General features: G+C 45.4%; 1 protein-coding gene across 3 annotated transcripts in view; it reads right to left on the bottom strand.

Annotated features, from left to right (window-relative positions):
- Nucleotides 1-8,819: 8,819 nt before the first annotated feature.
- SNX20 (sorting nexin 20) overlaps nucleotides 8,820-20,366 on the bottom strand; it is a 114,500-nt gene continuing 102,953 nt past the window's right edge. For all 3 annotated transcript variants that reach the window (XM_078669407.1, XM_078669409.1, XM_078669408.1), the window contains one exon: nucleotides 8,820-9,882. In XM_078669407.1, the coding sequence (XP_078525533.1) occupies nucleotides 9,214-9,882 (669 nt within the window). In that variant the 3' untranslated portion in view covers nucleotides 8,820-9,213. The remainder of the gene's footprint in view (nucleotides 9,883-20,366) is intronic.

The raw sequence follows: 20,366 nt of genomic DNA on the forward strand, positions 1-20,366 counted from the left end.
TGGAGTCCATACAGGACTTGATTGTGTGCTTCCCGGACCACACTTCCCAGAATGCACAGTCTCATTTGAGCCTCCCATCGGTGGGTGTGTTACATATAAAATGGAGAAGTGGGTCGGCGGTTGCGCACACCGCTTCCGTTAAAGCCCCTGAAGAGAAGCATATGGAGCTTCGAAACGCGTCGGGCAGATCCCGTACGGAGCGGTGTCTACGAGTGGATCCCCGTCCTCACCTATACATAAACCAAGCTGCTGTTAGCGTGCTACTCAAAGGTGGACACCTTCGAGCTTTGATTTATACGCGGCCGTCCAGCCGCGGAGTATGCACCACCCCGGTACCCTGGGGGTCACGAAAGTGAAGCAGCAGTCGTACTTGGAATCGAGGACGGGCCCACTTGTGGAGTCCATACAGGACTTGATTGTGTGCTTCCCGGACCACACTTCCCAGAATGCACAGTCTCATTTGAGCCTCCCATCGGTGGGTGTGTTACATATAAAATGGAGAAGTGGGTCGGCGGTTGCGCACACCGCTTCCGTTAAAGCCCCTGAAGAGAAGCATATGGAGCTTCGAAACGCGTCGGGCAGATCCCGTACGGAGCGGTGTCTACGAGTGGATCCCCGTCCTCACCTATACATAAACCAAGCTGCTGTTAGCGTGCTACTCAAAGGTGGACACCTTCGAGCTTTGATTTATACGCGGCCGTCCAGCCGCGGAGTATGCACCACCCCGGTACCCTGGGGGTCACGAAAGTGAAGCAGCAGTCGTACTTGGAATCGAGGACGGGCCCACTTGTGGAGTCCATACAGGACTTGATTGTGTGCTTCCCGGACCACACTTCCCAGAATGCACAGTCTCATTTGAGCCTCCCATCGGTGGGTGTGTTACATATAAAATGGAGAAGTGGGTCGGCGGTTGCGCACACCGCTTCCGTTAAAGCCCCTGAAGAGAAGCATATGGAGCTTCGAAACGCGTCGGGCAGATCCCGTACGGAGCGGTGTCTACGAGTGGATCCCCGTCCTCACCTATACATAAACCAAGCTGCTGTTAGCGTGCTACTCAAAGGTGGACACCTTCGAGCTTTGATTTATACGCGGCCGTCCAGCCGCGGAGTATGCACCACCCCGGTACCCTGGGGGTCACGAAAGTGAAGCAGCAGTCGTACTTGGAATCGAGGACGGGCCCACTTGTGGAGTCCATACAGGACTTGATTGTGTGCTTCCCGGACCACACTTCCCAGAATGCACAGTCTCATTTGAGCCTCCCATCGGTGGGTGTGTTACATATAAAATGGAGAAGTGGGTCGGCGGTTGCGCACACCGCTTCCGTTAAAGCCCCTGAAGAGAAGCATATGGAGCTTCGAAACGCGTCGGGCAGATCCCGTACGGAGCGGTGTCTACGAGTGGATCCCCGTCCTCACCTATACATAAACCAAGCTGCTGTTAGCGTGCTACTCAAAGGTGGACACCTTCGAGCTTTGATTTATACGCGGCCGTCCAGCCGCGGAGTATGCACCACCCCGGTACCCTGGGGGTCACGAAAGTGAAGCAGCAGTCGTACTTGGAATCGAGGACGGGCCCACTTGTGGAGTCCATACAGGACTTGATTGTGTGCTTCCCGGACCACACTTCCCAGAATGCACAGTCTCATTTGAGCCTCCCATCGGTGGGTGTGTTACATATAAAATGGAGAAGTGGGTCGGCGGTTGCGCACACCGCTTCCGTTAAAGCCCCTGAAGAGAAGCATATGGAGCTTCGAAACGCGTCGGGCAGATCCCGTACGGAGCGGTGTCTACGAGTGGATCCCCGTCCTCACCTATACATAAACCAAGCTGCTGTTAGCGTGCTACTCAAAGGTGGACACCTTCGAGCTTTGATATATATATATATATATATATCTTTCTTTACCATAACCTCCATGAATTCTATACATATGCACATGAATGTAATTTGACATTGACTGTGTTAAGATGGCGGCCGTTTTCTAAACGGTCCTTCTGAGTCAACCCGTCGTCACTCTTGCCTGCTCAGTGACGCTGGAACGTTTAAAAATGGTGTCTGATTGTCAACTGATGTAACACTGATGAAGGAGTATATCCGAAACGCGTCTGTTTCGCATACCATTTGCTGAATAAACAAATATCGATGGATGCTTCCTGTGTGCCCGTATTTCTGTTTTGAACTGACGGAATTGGCAGCGTGAATTTATTTCGTGGCAAGCACCGCCGCGTTCGGGCACCCGCCTGGGAGTGCAAAGTCAAGGTGCATGTTGGAGCGTTTATATACATATATATGGCACAACTCCTCCGTATACAAAGGATTGCCGGCGCCTTGTCTTTGCTTAAAACGTAGTTTTTATTCCGTCAGTTGCAGCAAAATGCCGGACGCGTTTCACCTGCAAAGCAGGCTAGTTCACCAGCAATTATACATAAAGTTTTCGCTGTTTTTAACTGGTTATTCCCATGTCACGTGCAGGGTTCTATTCACAAACAGTAAAAACAGACTTTTACTTTCCCAAACGTTGTTAACATCGGTCACACATTTGTATATCTTACATATATTTTGTGCGCTCAATTTCTAAAAGGATCAATAAAACCAGTTATAAAAAATATTGTAAGAAATAACAACAGATTAATACGTCCTAAAACTTAAATACCCATATTCATATCATTGATACAAGTTCAAAAGTACTCAGGACTCGAACTGTTGTCTGCTGCATTTGCTTATAGTACAACATTCTCTCCCTCTCGGGCAACAGATATCAATGGCTTTGAGTAAGATAAATGTTTAAATTCATACAGCTACTGTTTCCTATTACTGCAATAATATTAAAGTTTCCATAATTTACCACCTATGGTCCTCTATGTTTACGGAGCTTGGAAATAGCAGTTTTTTAGGCGGTCCGATACCTATTACTCATATTCACATTGTGCCCCAGTGGGCAATCTAAATAATTAAAACAGCATTAATGGTATCTCCATATTTAATGTGAATTTAATTTCATCACCCTTTTATTGTAACTATCACACTCCAAGTTACCTGAGTTATGCCCAAGTGGGCATGTTTGGGATCGTCTGTTGTAATTTTTAAAAAAATGATTTGATCTAGTCTGTTTTAAAGTGCCAGGGCCTATAAACCCATAAAGAACATTAAAAACAGTTAATATAGGGGAGAGAGGGGATGCAGCATCAGTAATTTGATTACAAGTAGGTATAAACATATTCTTCCACATTAAGACCTGCAGGGATCTTGGTAGTAAGTAAGATTATGTAGTTGGACTCTAATCTTCTCAATTTTCTCATTCTATTCCCTCCCCGCTCACTTTCTGGGACTGCATCTATCACATAGTACTGCAGTCCTTTCTCGTCTTTGCCATGGTGTAGACCAAAGTATATATATATATATCCATCCCATGTGTAATTGGAGTAAATATTTTAAATGCAGTTACCTATGGAGGAAAGACCAATAAAACTTTGCAGACTAGTTTGCTTTTTTGGCGTTGCTCTGGCCTCACTTCCACACTCACTGACTCTGCCCCCACTGCACTTAGGGCCACAGTACTCATACCTTTTTTAATGCACTCTGACCATTACAAGAAACTATCCAATCTGTAGTTAAGTCTGTGTTAGCCCTACTTGCAGTCCACAGAAAGTAGCTCTGACATCCATCTGACAATACCCAGTCCAATACCCAGGTTCAGCAGAAGCATCTGGATCTGACACTGAATTTTACAAATGTGGACCTCTGGCTTGTGAGTAGATACAAAAATAGCATACATCACTCTGTGTCATGGATACACCTCATTTTTTGTGTGTATTGAGAAATAACCTCTAGCCTCCAAAAGAACACTGTGATATTTATTGAAATAACAGTCCACACTGCACTGAGCAAGAACAAAGACTGGCAAAGCAAATAGGTCTGGTCTTAGGAAGCCTGCAATTTATTTTCTTTTGCAAACATATGCAATAGACATTCACACTGTTTCGAGGCATGTGCACATTTAAATGACTCAGAGGTGAGCAATAGAAACAAAAACATTTTAATGAGTGGTGAGGTTTTATTTTTTTAGTTTTTAATATGCGATGCTCATCAAAGAAAGTAAACACCACTCAAGCATTCCATGCACTAAGTGAAGTGTTTACTGCTCACCAGTTAAAGTTCCTCTGAAGGAGGCACAGCATTTATCTACAAAAAACTGCTAGCTCAAAACTGCCTGTCTCCTGTCTAGCCACCTGATGACAGTCATCGAAAATGTGCTTTTCCTACCAGCTCCAGTCAGAAGTTACTTGTGTCGCCACATTGAATCCTCACGATATTCCTAACTAAAGCCAAACAGATTCAGCCGTGCAGTTTCAATACTTGGATCACTGTAGTCAATGTAGTTCGGACTTTGGTGCTCCCCGATTTGAACTATTTCTTTAGAATCAAATCGGGTCCACATAACACTTTTGGAACATTCTCATGAGAATGACAGACAAAGGATTTTTTTTAATGCTTTATGTAAGTATTTAGTTCAACATACAAAATAGGCCATTTGTAAATTAGAAGCATAGCTGAAATCCATCATAGATTCGCCTTCTAAGAAAGGGAGTAGGGGTCTCTCTTGTGAGAGAAAAGCACGCCCTTATATAAGGCTTTATACAATGCGGTCCTTACATCCAGTGGGGGCACATGATTCATTAAGTTTAAACAAATAGGAAACAGTCTAAAGGAAACATTTCTACATAGAATACACTCTGTGATTTTTCCACCTTTAATACATTATGGTTCGATCATTCTCACAGTCTTGGTTATAAAGTTTATTAGATACAATATAAACAGAACAAGGATGAGCAAGATTTGTCCTTAGCCTTGTACATTCAGGAAGCGTTCTCTGAGCACTTATTCTGCTGACTTGTGTGAAACTGTTAAAGTGTATTTCAGTAACATAATCAATAATAATATCATGTGATACACAGTGGCAGCCTGTGCAGGTAAGCACAGTGGAGAGGTAGGGAGGGGTGGGTGCGGGCGGTGTTTAGAAGTGACCAACAACAGAATAGGGAAAATGAAATAAATAAAACCACTTACCTTGTGCTCACCGAATCACCAACTCAGCGATACGGCAAGCGAAAGGTAACTGGTTTTATTTATTTTAATTTTCCTATTTTGTCGTTTGTCACTTTCACCGCCCCACCACACTTACCTGCACGGGCCATGAGTGGTGACACAAGATTACATCTATACAAAATGGAAGACAATGTTTCAGTATAGCTCAAATAGTGCGTTATTTTTATTAACAGAAAATTTGCACTCACCATTGCTTCAGGCACAGTAGGCTTGGGCAGAATGATGCAACCACAGCATCACTTAGCAATGGTACATCTGTAAGCACAGGAGTGCTGCTGATTGTTAACTTTGATTTAACTAAACAACCGCCAGTACTGCTGTCTTATTCTATCTCAATTCGTACCACCATATTGAACATCCAACAACAAAGTTTTGCGGGGCAGCCTCTATGTGCTCAGCTAAAGCCGCATGAATCGGCAATCGGAGTATACATTGAAGTCAGCACAAAGGACTAATTTAAGGATTTAAAAGAATTGAATTGTAAATATTCCTTTTGTGCTCTCTGAATGTATGGGATGTGTTGATTTAGTGTTGGAAAGGTTTAATGAGAGATTGAATGTATGAATTTCTATATTTGTAGCATTTAATGTTTTTATTGTGTTTTGTGTTGCAATCATGATGTAAAAATGTAAAAGTGTAAAAAATTGCACAAATGCTTTGGTTTTGAGAACAAAATAATAAAAAGAAAAGATTGATTCATACAGAGCTAGTAGTCTAGTACACATGTTGTTGGATATTCAATATGGTGGTACGAATTGAGATAGAATAAGATAGCAGTACTGGCGGTTGTTTAGTTAAATATTGGTCAGAGGCTTGGCCTTACTGTTGGGAGCCCAAACCCAGTGGTGTTATTGGCTGATTCTTATCAACATTGGGAGTCCTAGGGTCACTGAGGGTTGAGTGGTGTGCCGCCCAGGTATCAAAGTACTCTCTGCTTTCTATTCTGCTTGCCATTGTCTCAGTGTGGGGCAACCAGGGCATGAGTTTATGTCACTCAAAATACGATTCAGTAAATTTCACCAAAGATTCTGGCATTTCACACATATCTTCCGTGTTTATGCAGCTAAAAGAGAGTGACGGCTTTGCAGCCGGAATGGGGCTCGGCCTCTCAGATGCCTCTCGAGCGCCATACCTGTTATATGCACGCTGTACATGCAGCAGCCTTACTGTTTTTTCCAGTACTCCATCACGCTGCATACAGCAGCTCCAATGTGAGCTGGTTTGCGTGATGTGGTGATGGCGGGAGATGGAATGGGCTTATGCGGAGGCATCAGTAAGCACTAAGCAGGCAATATGTTGTCTCTCACAATGTCGGAAATCCCAAACAATGAATGCCTATCCAGTGGCAGTAGCAGTGTAATTGACTGTTTACTTGACCAATTTATAATGTCTCACTAAATATAGTGGATAGCGACTAAACTGTGTGAATATCTGTATCACTTTGTCAGTTGTTGTGTAAACTGATTCTACAGTTGGTTACTAGCTATGTGAAAGTCTATATTAGTTATTGATTAGTTAACTGAGTATTTGTATGGGAGTGTGAAAGTGTGTGTGGTTCGGTGGGGGGGGTGACTGTCCAAAGATGTGTGAATAGTTGATTCAATAGATATATGAAGTTAAAACTACATGTTCTAACAGCTGTTTGGGTGAGTGAATCTCTTTATGGGTGTGGTGATGAGCAAATATATTTCTCAATGGTACATGTCCAACAAACTAGAAAAATAAAAGGCAGTGTATGTGTCAGTTGTTGTATATAAATAAGTATACATAAGACACAATGATTGTGTGAGTGACTGTATGGATAACTGTATACTTGTAAAAATGATTTTATAATTCACTAAGTATGACTTACTATCTAAATGAATAGAAGAAGTGGTGTTTGTATAAGTGTTTTGCTAAGTAAATATGTAAGTATGATCCATTGTTTACATAAGTGAGTAGGATGACTTCATATGTGAATAGGATGCGTGCTGTTGTTTAATGTCGATATAGATGTATAAGTATTTTTGATAGTGTTCTATTGTTCATTGACAGCATGTATGAGTGAATCCATAGGTAAGTGATTAGATGTGTGTATACATCTATGAATCACTGAGTGGATTTTTAGATACTTGTATTGCTGTGACAATGGATTTAAATATGATACTCTGTATTTTACAAAGAGTGATGAAAAATTGTAATAGTGTATGAAAAGGTGTATGTGATTGTCACGTGGATGATGTCATCAGTGATGTCATCAGTGATGTCATTTGAGATGTCATCAGTGATGTCACTGACCATGTCATGAATGATCTAATATGTGACATCATCAGCAGTGGATTGCGGGTGCGCGAAATATAGTTAGTACAACTAACTATATAGGAGCAATTTCAATGGTTTTGTATGAGTAAAATGTCCAGCTAACTATAACACCACTAAAACTTATAGTTTTTTGAGTGAATTTCAAAGGTTTTTTAAATGCTAATTCCTAACTATATAACTCCTGAAACCTATGGTTTTTTCAGTGAATTTCAAAGGTTTTTTTAAATGCTAATTCCTAACTATATAAGGCCCGAAACCTATGGATTTTTCAGTGAATTTCAAAGGTTTTTTAAATGCTAATTCCTAACTATATAAGGCCTGAAACCTATGGTTTTTTCAGTGAATTCGCAAGGTTTTTTAAATGCTAATTCCTAACTATATAAGGCCTGAAACCTATGTTTTTTTCAGTGGATTGCAAAGGTTTTTTAAATGCTAATTCCTAACTATATAAGGCCTGAAACCTATGTTTTTTTCAGTGAATTTCAAAGGTTTTTTAAATGCTAATTCTATTAGCGGATAACGTTTAAATATATTAATATCCTAGTGGGACCACCTGAGCAGCCCTAAGGGGTCAGGGTGTTTCTACCCTGCCCCCTTTTTGTGTTCTACACGTTTGTTTTTCTGCTTTCTTGTGCCTAATTCCTAACTATATAAGGCCTGAAACCTATGTTTTTTTCAGTGAATTTAGGTGTGCCATACTTTTGTCATAAGTAAGACTGTTAGCGCTCTAGTTGTTCTTTAGAACACTCTGGGACATTCTGTCATTGGGCTATAGTTGGGCTACATCTGGCTGATATCTGGGCTACATTTGTTTTTTTTGTCTCTGGTGGCCATCTTTGGGCTACATTGGGCTACATTGGGCTACTTTGGGCTACATTTGGGCTCTAACATATATATAGCCCAATGTAGCCCAATATATATTTTTTCAAAGTTAATTTTCGTAAAAACCACTGGAGCATATATCTTGAGACATAGCAAAGGCACATCGGGCTACCAGTCCCTACAATTTTGCCAAGTTTGGTGGAAAACCATTCAGCTGTTCGGGCTAAAAGTGAGTCCAACCGCCCTATGGAAATTAACATGGGGAAAACATGTTTTGGGACCCCCCTTTTATCTCGGCCCCCGCTTGACGGATCCCCACAAACTTTCAGGGAAGGACCGGAGCGCCGCGAGGCGAAGTTAAGGAAAATTTCAGGAAGATTCCTCAACCGGCGCCAAAGTTATTCCCAATAGAATGTTGCGATTTCCGTATGGAAAACAATCCTAACTATATATACCTACTGGCTATCGCCAGTAGGTAATATAAATATATATATATATATATATATATATATATTTATATATATATATATATATATATATATATGTATATATATATATATATATATATATATATAAATATGAATAAGAGAGAGGGAAACTGAAGCTTGCACGGCTGTGCTTGTGCCTTATCGGTATGCGGGAGGGAAGCTTGCACTGCTGCTGCCTGTGCTATACCTTTTCTGTTGATATTTGCTCTACGTGTGAGCAAAGACTGTGCTGACACAACTTGTGTAGGTCTACGCGCTGTGCTTGTTCTGTGGAAGGAAAGTTTGCACTGCTCATGGCCATACTGTAAATAAGCAGTGAGTGTTAGTGAAGCAAGCTCCCAAAACACTTTCATTTATATTTAAAAATTAAAGAACTTGGCTTTTCTATCCTTGGCTCCCATCTGCCCGAAAATTATTCCTCCGCAGCATCTTCTTTGCAGCACCTGGTCATTTTATGACCCCTTGCTTCTGCTATATCGTGCTCATGTTTCTGTGGCAGTTAGTGCATGTATTCCTGAACTGCGAGCTCTTTTAGAGTAACAGCTCTGAGTTGGTCCTTTCTCGATTCGCCTTCTCGCAGCTTTTCTTGTAACTCAACATAATCTTTTCCGAGCTGGTATGCCAGGATAATCATGGCCTCGAGCAATGGCATGTAGTACTCGTGGCCGTGATGATTGTGCAGAAGAAGCAGCGCTTTTTCCCCCACGCTAAAGGCGTCGGCGAGGTTCTGCAGATCCCGGTGACACACCAAGATGGCGCAGAGCGTGGGGACGGTCAGATCAGGGCAGTGGCGGCTCAGCTTTTCCTGCAGATTAAGCATGTGCAGAAAAATGTCCAAGGCATCCGCGTACTGGCCCCCTCGCAGACAGCTGTAGGCCTCCTCCAGCTGCGGCTTTGTGAAGAAGTCGATGAAATCCGCCGACCTCCGGATGCACCTCACTGAATACAGCGCCCCCAGATAATCCTGTAAAGCCAATTTTCTTTCGTTTATCATTTCCTCTGTGAAGTTCCCCGTCACCCTCTTCCTGGGAAACACAATCTCTTCCATTTCTTCCTTGAAGTCCCGCAAAAGAGTTCTGTGCAGCTTCTCAAAGTCGGAGTATCGGCGCTCAATAATGGATTTGCTTTCATCGAAGCTTCCTGTCTTGATTATGATGACCTGATACATCTGAAAGGACAACAGTCAACCATTATATTTTTTTGGTGACAATGAAAAAGTTATAATATAATACACAGGAATGCACTGCAGTCAGAAATGCCTTACACTAATATATTCTGTTCTTGATTATTAGCACCCAATAGCAGTTAGAACTAAGACTGTTCGGCCAGCGTTTCTCTATTATTTATATTACATTATTTTCTTTTTGCATATTAGCCTCTTAACTTCATAGTACTAATATATTTTCCTTAGCATCATAGTATGTTTATAAAACCTTAATGTATTTAAATCGTTTTTACGTTCTTTCCTATTTTTCAGTTATGCCATTTCCACACACTCAGTTATTATTTTTTGATTCTGCTCAGTATTCCATCTCTTGAGCACTCAGCCTACTTGATCTCTTTACAGCAGTGGTGTCCAACAGAGGTCCTGGTGAGACAGATCCATGCCAGACTTGAAGCATATCCTATGACTATATAAAGGAATTCCACTGAGTACCACTATATGCAAAACTATCCCATGTTGTTACCCTGAATAGCTGGGCCCTTATTACAGACAGAGAAAAACCAAAGGTGGTGATGGACGGAGCGTTGACAATACAGACACTCACCCCCAGTCAACTGATCTGGGTTTAATCCAGCACCGTTCTTTAGCTCACTCCATGCTCTCCACACCACTGGAGTCAAGCTATCCAGGCTGATGAAGGCTGATAGCCAGAAACCGGTCTTTGGATGCTTGATTCTGGTCCAGGAATGACATGGTTTGGCAGTTCGGGCTGGACTGTTCCCATGAGGCACAGGGTCAAGGCTGATTTGCATATGGCCATGTCTGACCTGGGGTGGTGTGGAGTGCAAAAAAACGATGGATTTAGGCCCAGATCTCTGTACTGGGGTGAATGTATGACATTGTTCTGCATTCTGTCCATCAATTGTTGTTTTTGCATTTGTCACCCCGAGTGGGATGGGTATGCTCAGACGTGAGTCCCATGCTCTCCACACCACTGGACTCAAGCTATCCAGGCTGATGAAGGCTGATAGCCAGAAACCGGTCCTTGGATGCTTGATTCCGGTCCAGGAAAGACATGGTTTGGCAGTTCGGGCTGGACTGTTCCCATGAGGCACAGGGTCAAGGCTGATTTGCATATGGCCATGTCTGACCTGGGGTGGTGTGGAGTGCAGAAAAAAGAATGGATTTAGGCCCAGATCTCTGTACTGGGGTGAATGTATGACATTGTTCTGCATTCTGTCCATCAATCGTTGTTTTTGCACTTATTACAGACAGGGCACACTTTTACTGATTGCGCCATGGTGCACCTTTAAATAGGTGAATTGTGTGCAAACAGGGAACGTGCGACCTGTTACTGAGAAAATGCTGCCCTCAGAGCAGCCGATGAACCTCGGATGCCCTGGGGGCAGCTCATTTAAGTGAAATACGGAGTGGCTACTTCAAAGCCTCTCCGTGTTTCACAGTGCAGGTGGCAACCTGGCTGCACTTTCAAGGGTGTTTAGAGATCCCTTTGCAGGCAGGTGCAGTGAGTGACTGCGCCCGCTTGCAAGGGGATGTCTGTGGGAGGAGGTCAGTGGGACCCCCTTTCTCCCTCCAGAGAGCAGCCATCAGGGGTGCACTGACGGGGAGCACTGACAGTGCACACCTTTTTGTGCCACAATTTCAGCGCACCCCTGACAGCTTCTTTGCCCTTGCATAGTACAACGCGGGTGCACAGGCAAAGAGTTTCCCTCATTTGCATAGAGTCATGTCCCCATGTGAATGAGGGAACACCCTCTTGAGATAACGCTGGCGCTACATGTGCACCAGCTTTATCAGTATTACAGAAGGGGCTGCACAAGCATATGCTTCCCATTCTCTAAAACCAAAGTGCCCTGGGGGCACACAAAGAAGGAGCACATGCCCATTGCGCCCGAGGGACACTTTCTGTAATACAGTCTCTGGTATGGATCTGTTCTCATGGAACTAACCTGGTCACGCCTGCTCTACACTAGTTGATACATGCAAGAATAGACAAAAAATAATCAATCCCCCCACCAACTCTTTGGATATGAAGGATGTACCCTCTCTTGGAGTTCCTCCTTCAAGGGTAGTCATACACATTCAAAACAAACTGGAATCGTTTGTATCCAAAATCCGCAACATTACCGGCAGTTTACATCACTATCCTCACTCTCTGTAGACTTTCTTTGATATTTATATGTCCCTCCTATCTCACATTCTCAGAATATAATTGCAGAAGATACCACTGCTATGCCATGTTATCCAGCTCACCCTTTGATTGCCGTGTCCACAGCATCTCCACTGCCAGGGGGCCTGAAAACAGTGGTACTATGCATGGTCCTGCAGTTCCCAGAGCTCAGAAATGCCTCAAAAAGCCTGCAGCTGCAGGCAGAAAGGCTCGCTCACTAGGAGCTACCTTTTCTGGTGTAGTTGGGTTCCTGGCTTTGCTCTTTGCTCCTACATCATAAAAATGAGAATCACCTTCCTAAGTTTTTGCAGCTGCCTTTTGAAGCTGCTCTACAATTTGTCCTGTTCAGGTGTTAGCACTCTTTTCTTTTCCTTTTCCATCATGGCTATTTCTTCCTTGGATCCTACCTGATTTATACAATCCATTATGTTTGCTGTCATGTGATGTTTAATGTAATTTCATTTTCTTGTTCTGTTACTATATAAGGACTTCAATCTGGTTGAAGGGTACATCGCAACAAAGCCATGTTCCTTTGCTTGTTTTCGGGTTCTCTCCACTTGCTGATTCTGATTCTTCACACCAGTAGAATTCCATTGTTGGATTCCTGATTCTGGCTTCTTCAATACTTTGAAGTCTTCATCCAGCAAGAAGGTTCTTTACTCCTATTGCTTTTTCTTCCTGAGAAGGTAGCAGCTTCTAGAGAGCACACACCTGTTTTGATAACATTGTGGCTAGTAGCACCGTGGCTTCCAGAAACAGTCGCCCTTACCTCTGACAGTGGAAGATGTGGATTAGGATTATAAGTATTTGTCCTGCCCTGAACATCAATTAGAAGAGGCAACAGAGGAAGGTCATCAAGCGGCACACTGTCTGAAAGAAGTCCACCATTGTACACAAATCAACAGGATGTGCCTATTTGCCAAGAAGACTGATATATTTCTCCTCGGTCCAGTGGATCCTTTACTTCTCCTATCCATCTCGCTTTGTTTACTGGATTCTTCTCCAGGTTCAGTCCAAAACATTCACAAATCATGTGGTGTATTCCACAATGCACTCTCATTTTCTTACACAAATATTACCACAACACATGGGCTTGTCTACTCATTCCAACAACAATTAATCCTACAATTACTGCACCTTCCCCACAAAATTGCCTTTGTTGTAGCAGTAGTAACCACAATACCTTACTGCTGCAACACTGAACACAAGGCACTAAAAAATAGAATGCTCCAAACTCCAGAGTTCTGAACCACTATACCCAGATCACACTTGGCCTGATTTGCCACAATATATTTACATCAACCTGGAAGTCCCATGCAATTGATCTTCCTTAAGTTAAAATTACAATCCAAGACCCTAGGTTTCACTCACAAGGAGCTACACAACTGCATATTAATATACCTATTCAAGGATTTTCATCCCATGTAAAGTTTGAATGAGTAGAAGAATGCATTTGTTGTGATATTATTTGTGTAAGAGAATGAGTGTGCCATGTGGAATACAACACATGATTTGTGCAGCATCATGCGCAGAACCTGATGTCAGCGACCGAGAATACATTAGACATCTGACAACTAGCTATATGCAATTCAGTGGAAGATCTCAACAGGTCCAGGGCTCATAGCTCTTGGATGCCCTCTCACCAACTGAGATGGGAAGGAACCTTATTAAAATTTTGCAAAAGCCTAAAGATTTGCTTCTACCCTGAATGGTTAGGATCGACTCCAGGAATACTGTCCCTATCAGTGCTTATCCATCAGTCCTCATATGCAGTTTCAAAAACCTTTCAGAAAATAATGATATATGTCCTCACATGTCTCTGTCCATGATATTTGCAATGTACTAATTCCTCTCCCAAATTCTATGATGCTGTTATCTGTCCAAAACGTTAATTACATAAATAGACACATTGCTGGGCTCCCCTGTGGAATTCTTAAGTGTGTGAAAACAGAAGTTATTTCAAGGGCCTTAATGATAGCATCTTGCAGTGCAAAGAGACTGGTTATGTATTAGAAATGTCGGAGATTTGCTACAGAAGGGAGTGGGTGAAGAACAGCACAAAATGCCTAACATGGTTGGGAATTGGTTGAGGTGGTTGGAAGCCCCACTCAGCCAAAACCACAATCCACAAGGGAGGCAACATTTAACATACACATCAACTCACCAATGCAAGGAAGTGGATGCAAAGATTCATATTCCTCAAGGCAATGCACATGTTTTGTTCATTGTTGAACGTACGTGCAATTATAATAGGTAAATGTAGGAAAGTGCCCCTTTTTGCATGGTTGCCCCCCACTTTTTGCCAGATGTTGATGCTCCTTGACTAAGTGTGCCCTGTGTTCCTGCTAACCAGGTATCCAGGGCATATGTTCTTTCCCTAAAACTGTACATTTGTACCCCCAATTGGCACCTCTCTGGCCACATGTAAGTCCCTTGTAAAAGGTACCATAGGTACCAAGGACACTGTGACCAGGGAAGGCCTCTAAGGGCTGCAGCACCTACTGTGTCACTCTTTGAGGTCCAGTACCTTATCAAACACACTGCCATTGCAGGCTGCATGTTTTGGTGCAGAGAAAAGTGAAGAGTTGACAAGGCACACATGCCTATGTGCCATGCCTACAACCCACTGCCTATAGTAAAGTTAAAACATCCCTTTAGCTGGGTGCACTATACCACTGGCGTGGGTACAGTTGCACGAGCATTGTAATCTTACAGTGTCTGAGTTAATTCTTAGACATTGTAAGTGCAATACAAGCGATAAAGAGTATATGGTCTGGGAGTTTGTCATTACGAGCTCCACAGCACCATAATGGCTTTACTGAATTCTGGGATGTTTGGTGGCAAACCGCTCAGTGTGTGAAACCCACACTGATGCCAGTGTTGGATTTCAGGCCAAATGCACTCAGAGGGCATCTTAGAGATGCCCCCTGAAAAAAGTCCTAACTCCAGTGTTCAGGCTGGGTGGCTGCTCATCAGCTGCCACCTCCAGACATGTTTTTGGATTCCTAGGTCAATACCCTCCATCTCTTGGGGTCCTGAAATAAAGCACATCCTGGGCAGAGGTGCCAAGCCCCCTCCCAGGACGGGCAGGGGTCATGAAGCAGAAGCTTCAAAGGCTTGCCGCCTTTGTATGCTGAGCCAGCCATTTCCTGCTCTCTGCAACTGACCCCCACCGGTTCTAATCCCCACTTTGGGTGGAAGAATCGGAGGGAAACCCAAGATAGGAAGAGAGGAGTGCGCACATTTGTCAACTCCACCCCTCAGATGAAGGAGGCGAGGTGAAGCACAACTCTCAGTCCCTGCCATCTCGAAGGTGGGGGGAACCAGCCAACTAGAGAGAGGCGTATGCCCCCTCGCACTGGAGCGTGGCATAATAGGGGGTGCATCCCAAAAAATTGACCCATTGGTCACGACCTGTACCTACCTGTAACACCCCTAAATCTAGTATTTAGGGGCAACTGTGAACCTTGCCTCCTCAGACAAGCAAGAAGAAGGAGCCATGCTGTAGGACACCCATGGCTTGGCCCCAGCCATGCCGGCTTGTCCCGACCTCAACCTGCTTCAGCGGAACCCCAGCATGTCCTGCAGCCAGCTGCCCCCCCAGAACCCAGAGGACCTGCCCTGCCTTCCCTGCAAAGACTGTCTCCTGTGAGCACCGGACTTGTCCAAGAACCAACCTCTGGCTCCAGCTAAATCCACAAGTCTGCACTACTCTGCATCCGACTCCCATGGCCCAAGTTCAAGTGGCCCAACACCACAAGGAGGTCCCCCAGTGAATCTGACCTGGGATCTGGTGATCACTGACCTACCTTAAGTCTCCTGATGATGCCTGCAGGCTCTATCTGGAGGTACCCCTGAACGCAACCAGAGCCGGTAAGGAAACCTGACCCCTAAATACACCCCTGTACCTGACACCCCACGGCCTTGGGTGGCCCAACCAATGGTGTCCACGCATCCCCCTGCATCGCAGCTTACCTCCCCAAACACAGGTTGCCTCCAGGAAGCCTCCTTGCCAAGCCTGCAATGTTTGTTCCGACCGGAGATCTCCTATTGGAAACAACAAGGAACCCAATGCCAAACCAGCACCCTGCACCGACCGCCCTTTGTTTAAAAAAAATGAAGATATTTTATTGTACTCTTTTTGTTTATTTATTAATTAATTAATTTATTTATACAGTTTTGTTTAACCCCTTTTACGCTCATGACGAGCTGGGCTCGTCATGCAGTAGCCTCCTGCTACGCTGATGACGAGCCCAGCTCGTCATGTAAAGTGGTATCTGCACATTCCCAGCACAGGAGAAAAATCCCCATAGCGTTCAAGGTGATAACATGACCCAGGCGGGTGTCAGAGAGCTTCACAATTAGGATAGGTAGGGTACAGAAGTGGGAAGGAAAGCATTACTTGAATACACATAACACAAACAAGATCAGAATGTATTGCAATTAGGGTATTATGCAAAAATTGTTAAGGTTTTAAATAACTAAACAATAAACACATTATTTCATTCATTTGTTCATTCTGTGCCACTGTGGGTGCATCTTATCTGCTAACTTGGATGCCCCTTAGCCCTGATCTTAACCCAAGGAGCTTTGCTCCCTCGCCCCCATGGCTTGCGCAAGAGCAGGCACCAACTGATGGCCCCCAACCCCCATAGGCTAACACTGGGCCCCAGCACTCTGCACCCAGCCTCCCTAGTGCTGCTGAGGGTGCGCTTTGAGTGCATCCTTGACCCTGTGGGAACCCTTGTTCTAACCCCAGAAACTCAACTCTTAAGACCTATTACTTTCCTGAAACAGATAACCACATTTTCCTCCATAGGATTGCATTGACTGTTTTCTTCTGAAAAAGTTGAAAGTATTGAGTTGTGTTTGTATGGAAACCTAAGTAACTATGTTTTAACATAAAAGTGTTTTACTTACCTTTGTCAAGGAAATGCCCCAGTGTGATATCTAGGCATAATAATAATAATAATAATAATAATAGGGGGTCTTGTAAAGCGCTTGGTGACGCACAACGGCGTGTCCCCGCGCTATGATGCGAGCGCTAGCAGGAGAGGGTACTAAGGTGGGAACCCACTACCGGGCATATAGAAATGTTTTTAGCTTGGCTCTGAAAATGGGCTCTGAGGGTTCCAGGCGCAACGCCACAGGAAGTTTGTTCCAGCTAGATGCAGCCAGATACCTGAAGGATCTGCCGCCCATCCTTGCTTTGGACACCTTAGGAATGGAGAGGCGCCCCGAGCCAAAGGATCTGAGGGAACGAGGGGGCTCGCATTGTGTCAGCAGACCCTGTAGGGGAAGAGGTGCCCTGCCATTGACAATCCGATGACAGGTGCATAATGCTTTAAATTCCACCCTGCTTCTCACCGGAAGCCAGTGCAGGGCCTGGAGCGCGGCTTTAGAAGCTAATCTTCTGGGCAGTCTGAGAACCAACCGGGCTGCGGCATTTTGTAAAACCTGCAGGCGGCTCAGATTCTTCTCGAGAGTCCCCAGGTAGAGCAGGTTGCCATAGTCCATCTTGGACGTGACTAGTGCATGCACTAGTATTTGGCGGGCTTTGATAGGAAGGAGCTCCAGAACCTTCCTGAGGGTCTTGAGGATCCCGAAACAGGTACCAACCACCCGATTGACCTGGGGTCCGAAAGTTAGGTTGGAGTCGAACCAGACACCTAGATTCCTCGCCTCCTGGCAGGGAATTTGTGCTGGTCCCAGGCAAGGTGGCCACCACGCCAACGTCCAAGCCGCTCGGTCTCCCCCCACCACCAGCACCTCAGTCTTGCCTCCGTTGAGCTTAAGGCAGTTGGCAGACATCCAGGCAGCTAGGTCTTACATGCATGCTCTGAAGATGTCTGCCGCAAGACCGGGTGCACGCGATAGGGAGATGACCAACTGCGTGTCGTCGGCGTACGACACCATGCGCAAACCGTGACTCTCCACTATGGTGGCAACCGGGGCAACGTACAGATTGAAAAGAGTTGGACTCAGGGACGAGCCCTGCGGCACCCCCTGTTCAAGGCTACTCGCTCGGAGTAGCAGTCGCCCTGCCTGACTTGGAAACCACGGCCAGATAGAAACGACTGGATCCATTTTAGCGCTGCACCTCCTACCCCTCCTTTGTTCAGACACTGTAGCAAGATGGAATGTGCTACAGTGTCGAACACAGCGCTAAGGTCCAGAAGGATCAAGGCCATAGTATGGCCCTCGTCGGCACCCTGCCTGATGGTTTCGGATGCCATGAGGAGCGCTGACTCCGTCGAGTGTCGAGGCCGGAACCCAAACTGGGTGGGATGTAGAAGATTGGCCACCTTCTCCGCCACTTTAGAGAAGTAGGGTAGAAGAGAGATGGGACGCAGATTCTCCAGCTTTTCGAAGCTGATATTAGGCTTCTTGCGGAGGGGGGGCACCACAGCTTGTTTCCATTCCCTAGGCATAATGCTGGACCTGAAGGAGACATCCAACAGATGCCTAATGTATGGTTCTAGTGTCGTCAAGCTGTCCCCCAGCCGTTTAGGTGATGCTGGGTCCCGTGGGGAGCCTGATTTCACTGATCTACATATTTCGATCAGGTCTTCTACTGGTGGGGTGGAGAAGTTAAGCAGCAGATTTTGTCCATCAGCCTCTCTTACTGATGCTTCAAACTCTCCCCCTGCCAAGGGTTGGGCAGGAAAGGCTGAATAAATTTTGGACACTTTGTCGCCAAAATAGTCAGCAATGCGATTGCAGGCAACAACTGAACAGTCCTCTAATCCTGCCGAGGACTTGGGGACAGCCAGGGATTTATAAACACAGAACAATTCTTTCGCTGAATTCTCTGCACCCATGATCCTATCGGCATAGTGGGCAGTTTTCGCTCTCCTGATTAGGTTGTGATATGCCCGTCTATTGACGAGATATCTCTCTCTCGCCTGGCTGTCATAGGCTACCCTCCACTGCCTTTCTGCTCGCTTACAATCCCTCTTAGCACAACGCAGTTCCTCATTGAAACAGGGTGCCGCTCTCTGTTTACGGCCGCCCTCCTTCGGCCGGCCTAAAGGGGCCGTACGATCCAGGGCAGCCGTGATACGTCATTAAGCAATTTATTTGCCGAATCCACATCATCACCTCCAGGGGGGCCCTCTGCGATAAGAGCCTCTTTGAACTCTGGCAGGGAGAACCTGGCCCATTTGCGCCTGGGGTAATTAAGGGGAGTGGGGTCTGTCACCTTATGTTTAGGGAGAAGAATTTCAAATGGTACCAGGAAATGGTCGGTCCAGGGGAGGGGCACGGGGAGAGCCGCTATGACTTTCTCCCAGTTCGCAAATACTGGATCAAGCAAGTGGCCATGCTGGTGTGTTGGAAGCTGGCCCTTTAGCTCTAGTTGTAAGGCCTGAAGTTCTTGACGGAACTCCATCGCTCCTTTGTCCGACAGATCCTCTAAATGCATATTAAGATCTCCGAGTAGCAGAAACGTATCTCTCCGCAACGCTATCTCCGTGACGCACTCTAGTAGGTTACCTTTAAACCTTGCCAGGGGTCCTGGGGGACGGTAGATTAAATAACCCTTCCCCGTAGTGCCCCCATTAATTTTTATGGTAAAAACACCAGCCTCGCTTCCCGCCATATGGACTAATTCCAATTGACAGGCAAGCTGCTGTTTAAATGCAATAGCTATACCTCCTCCTCTGCCATCGGGTCTGTCCAGTCTCACCATCAGGTATTCTTCTGGTAATGCCTGAATGATGTCGGGGTCAGAGTGAACATCCAACCACGTTTCTGTGAGGAATAGCAGGTCCAGTTGTCTATCCACAAGTAAGTCGTGAATATCGAGCTTATGACATCGTAGCGATCTCACGTTGAGCAAGCCACAGGACAAGGTGGAACTGCCTCGGGTATCAGCTATCGATGTACTAAATCGGAATTGACAGTGTCTGCAACCTACTTCCTCCCCTATGTATATGGTGTGAAGGCCGGGTGTACAAGTAATGGTGGACAAACTTACAAGATCGTTCCTACTCCAAAGTATTCGGTTGTCAGGACCAGGGGTGGTGACCCTGGGCCGTGTCCGGTCGCGGACGGGCGCAGACGGGCTTGGCTTAGGCGCGGCTTCGGCGCGCCCGCTGCGCCAGCCCGCTGCGCCGTCTGGTCATGATGCACATTATATAGTGGTGAGAGGAGGGTGGGAGGCCGGCGCGACTAGAGCGCTCCCCCAACCACACCTAAGATGGCGCCCACCGCCGCCAGACACCGGCTCTGAGATCGGCAAGGCGAGGCAGGGAAGAAGTTAGGAGAGTGTGGAGGGTGTCAGAGTGCCTAGGTT

This window comes from Lissotriton helveticus, chromosome 12, assembly GCF_964261635.1.
Source record: "Lissotriton helveticus chromosome 12, aLisHel1.1, whole genome shotgun sequence".
NCBI lineage: Eukaryota > Metazoa > Chordata > Amphibia > Caudata > Salamandridae > Lissotriton > Lissotriton helveticus.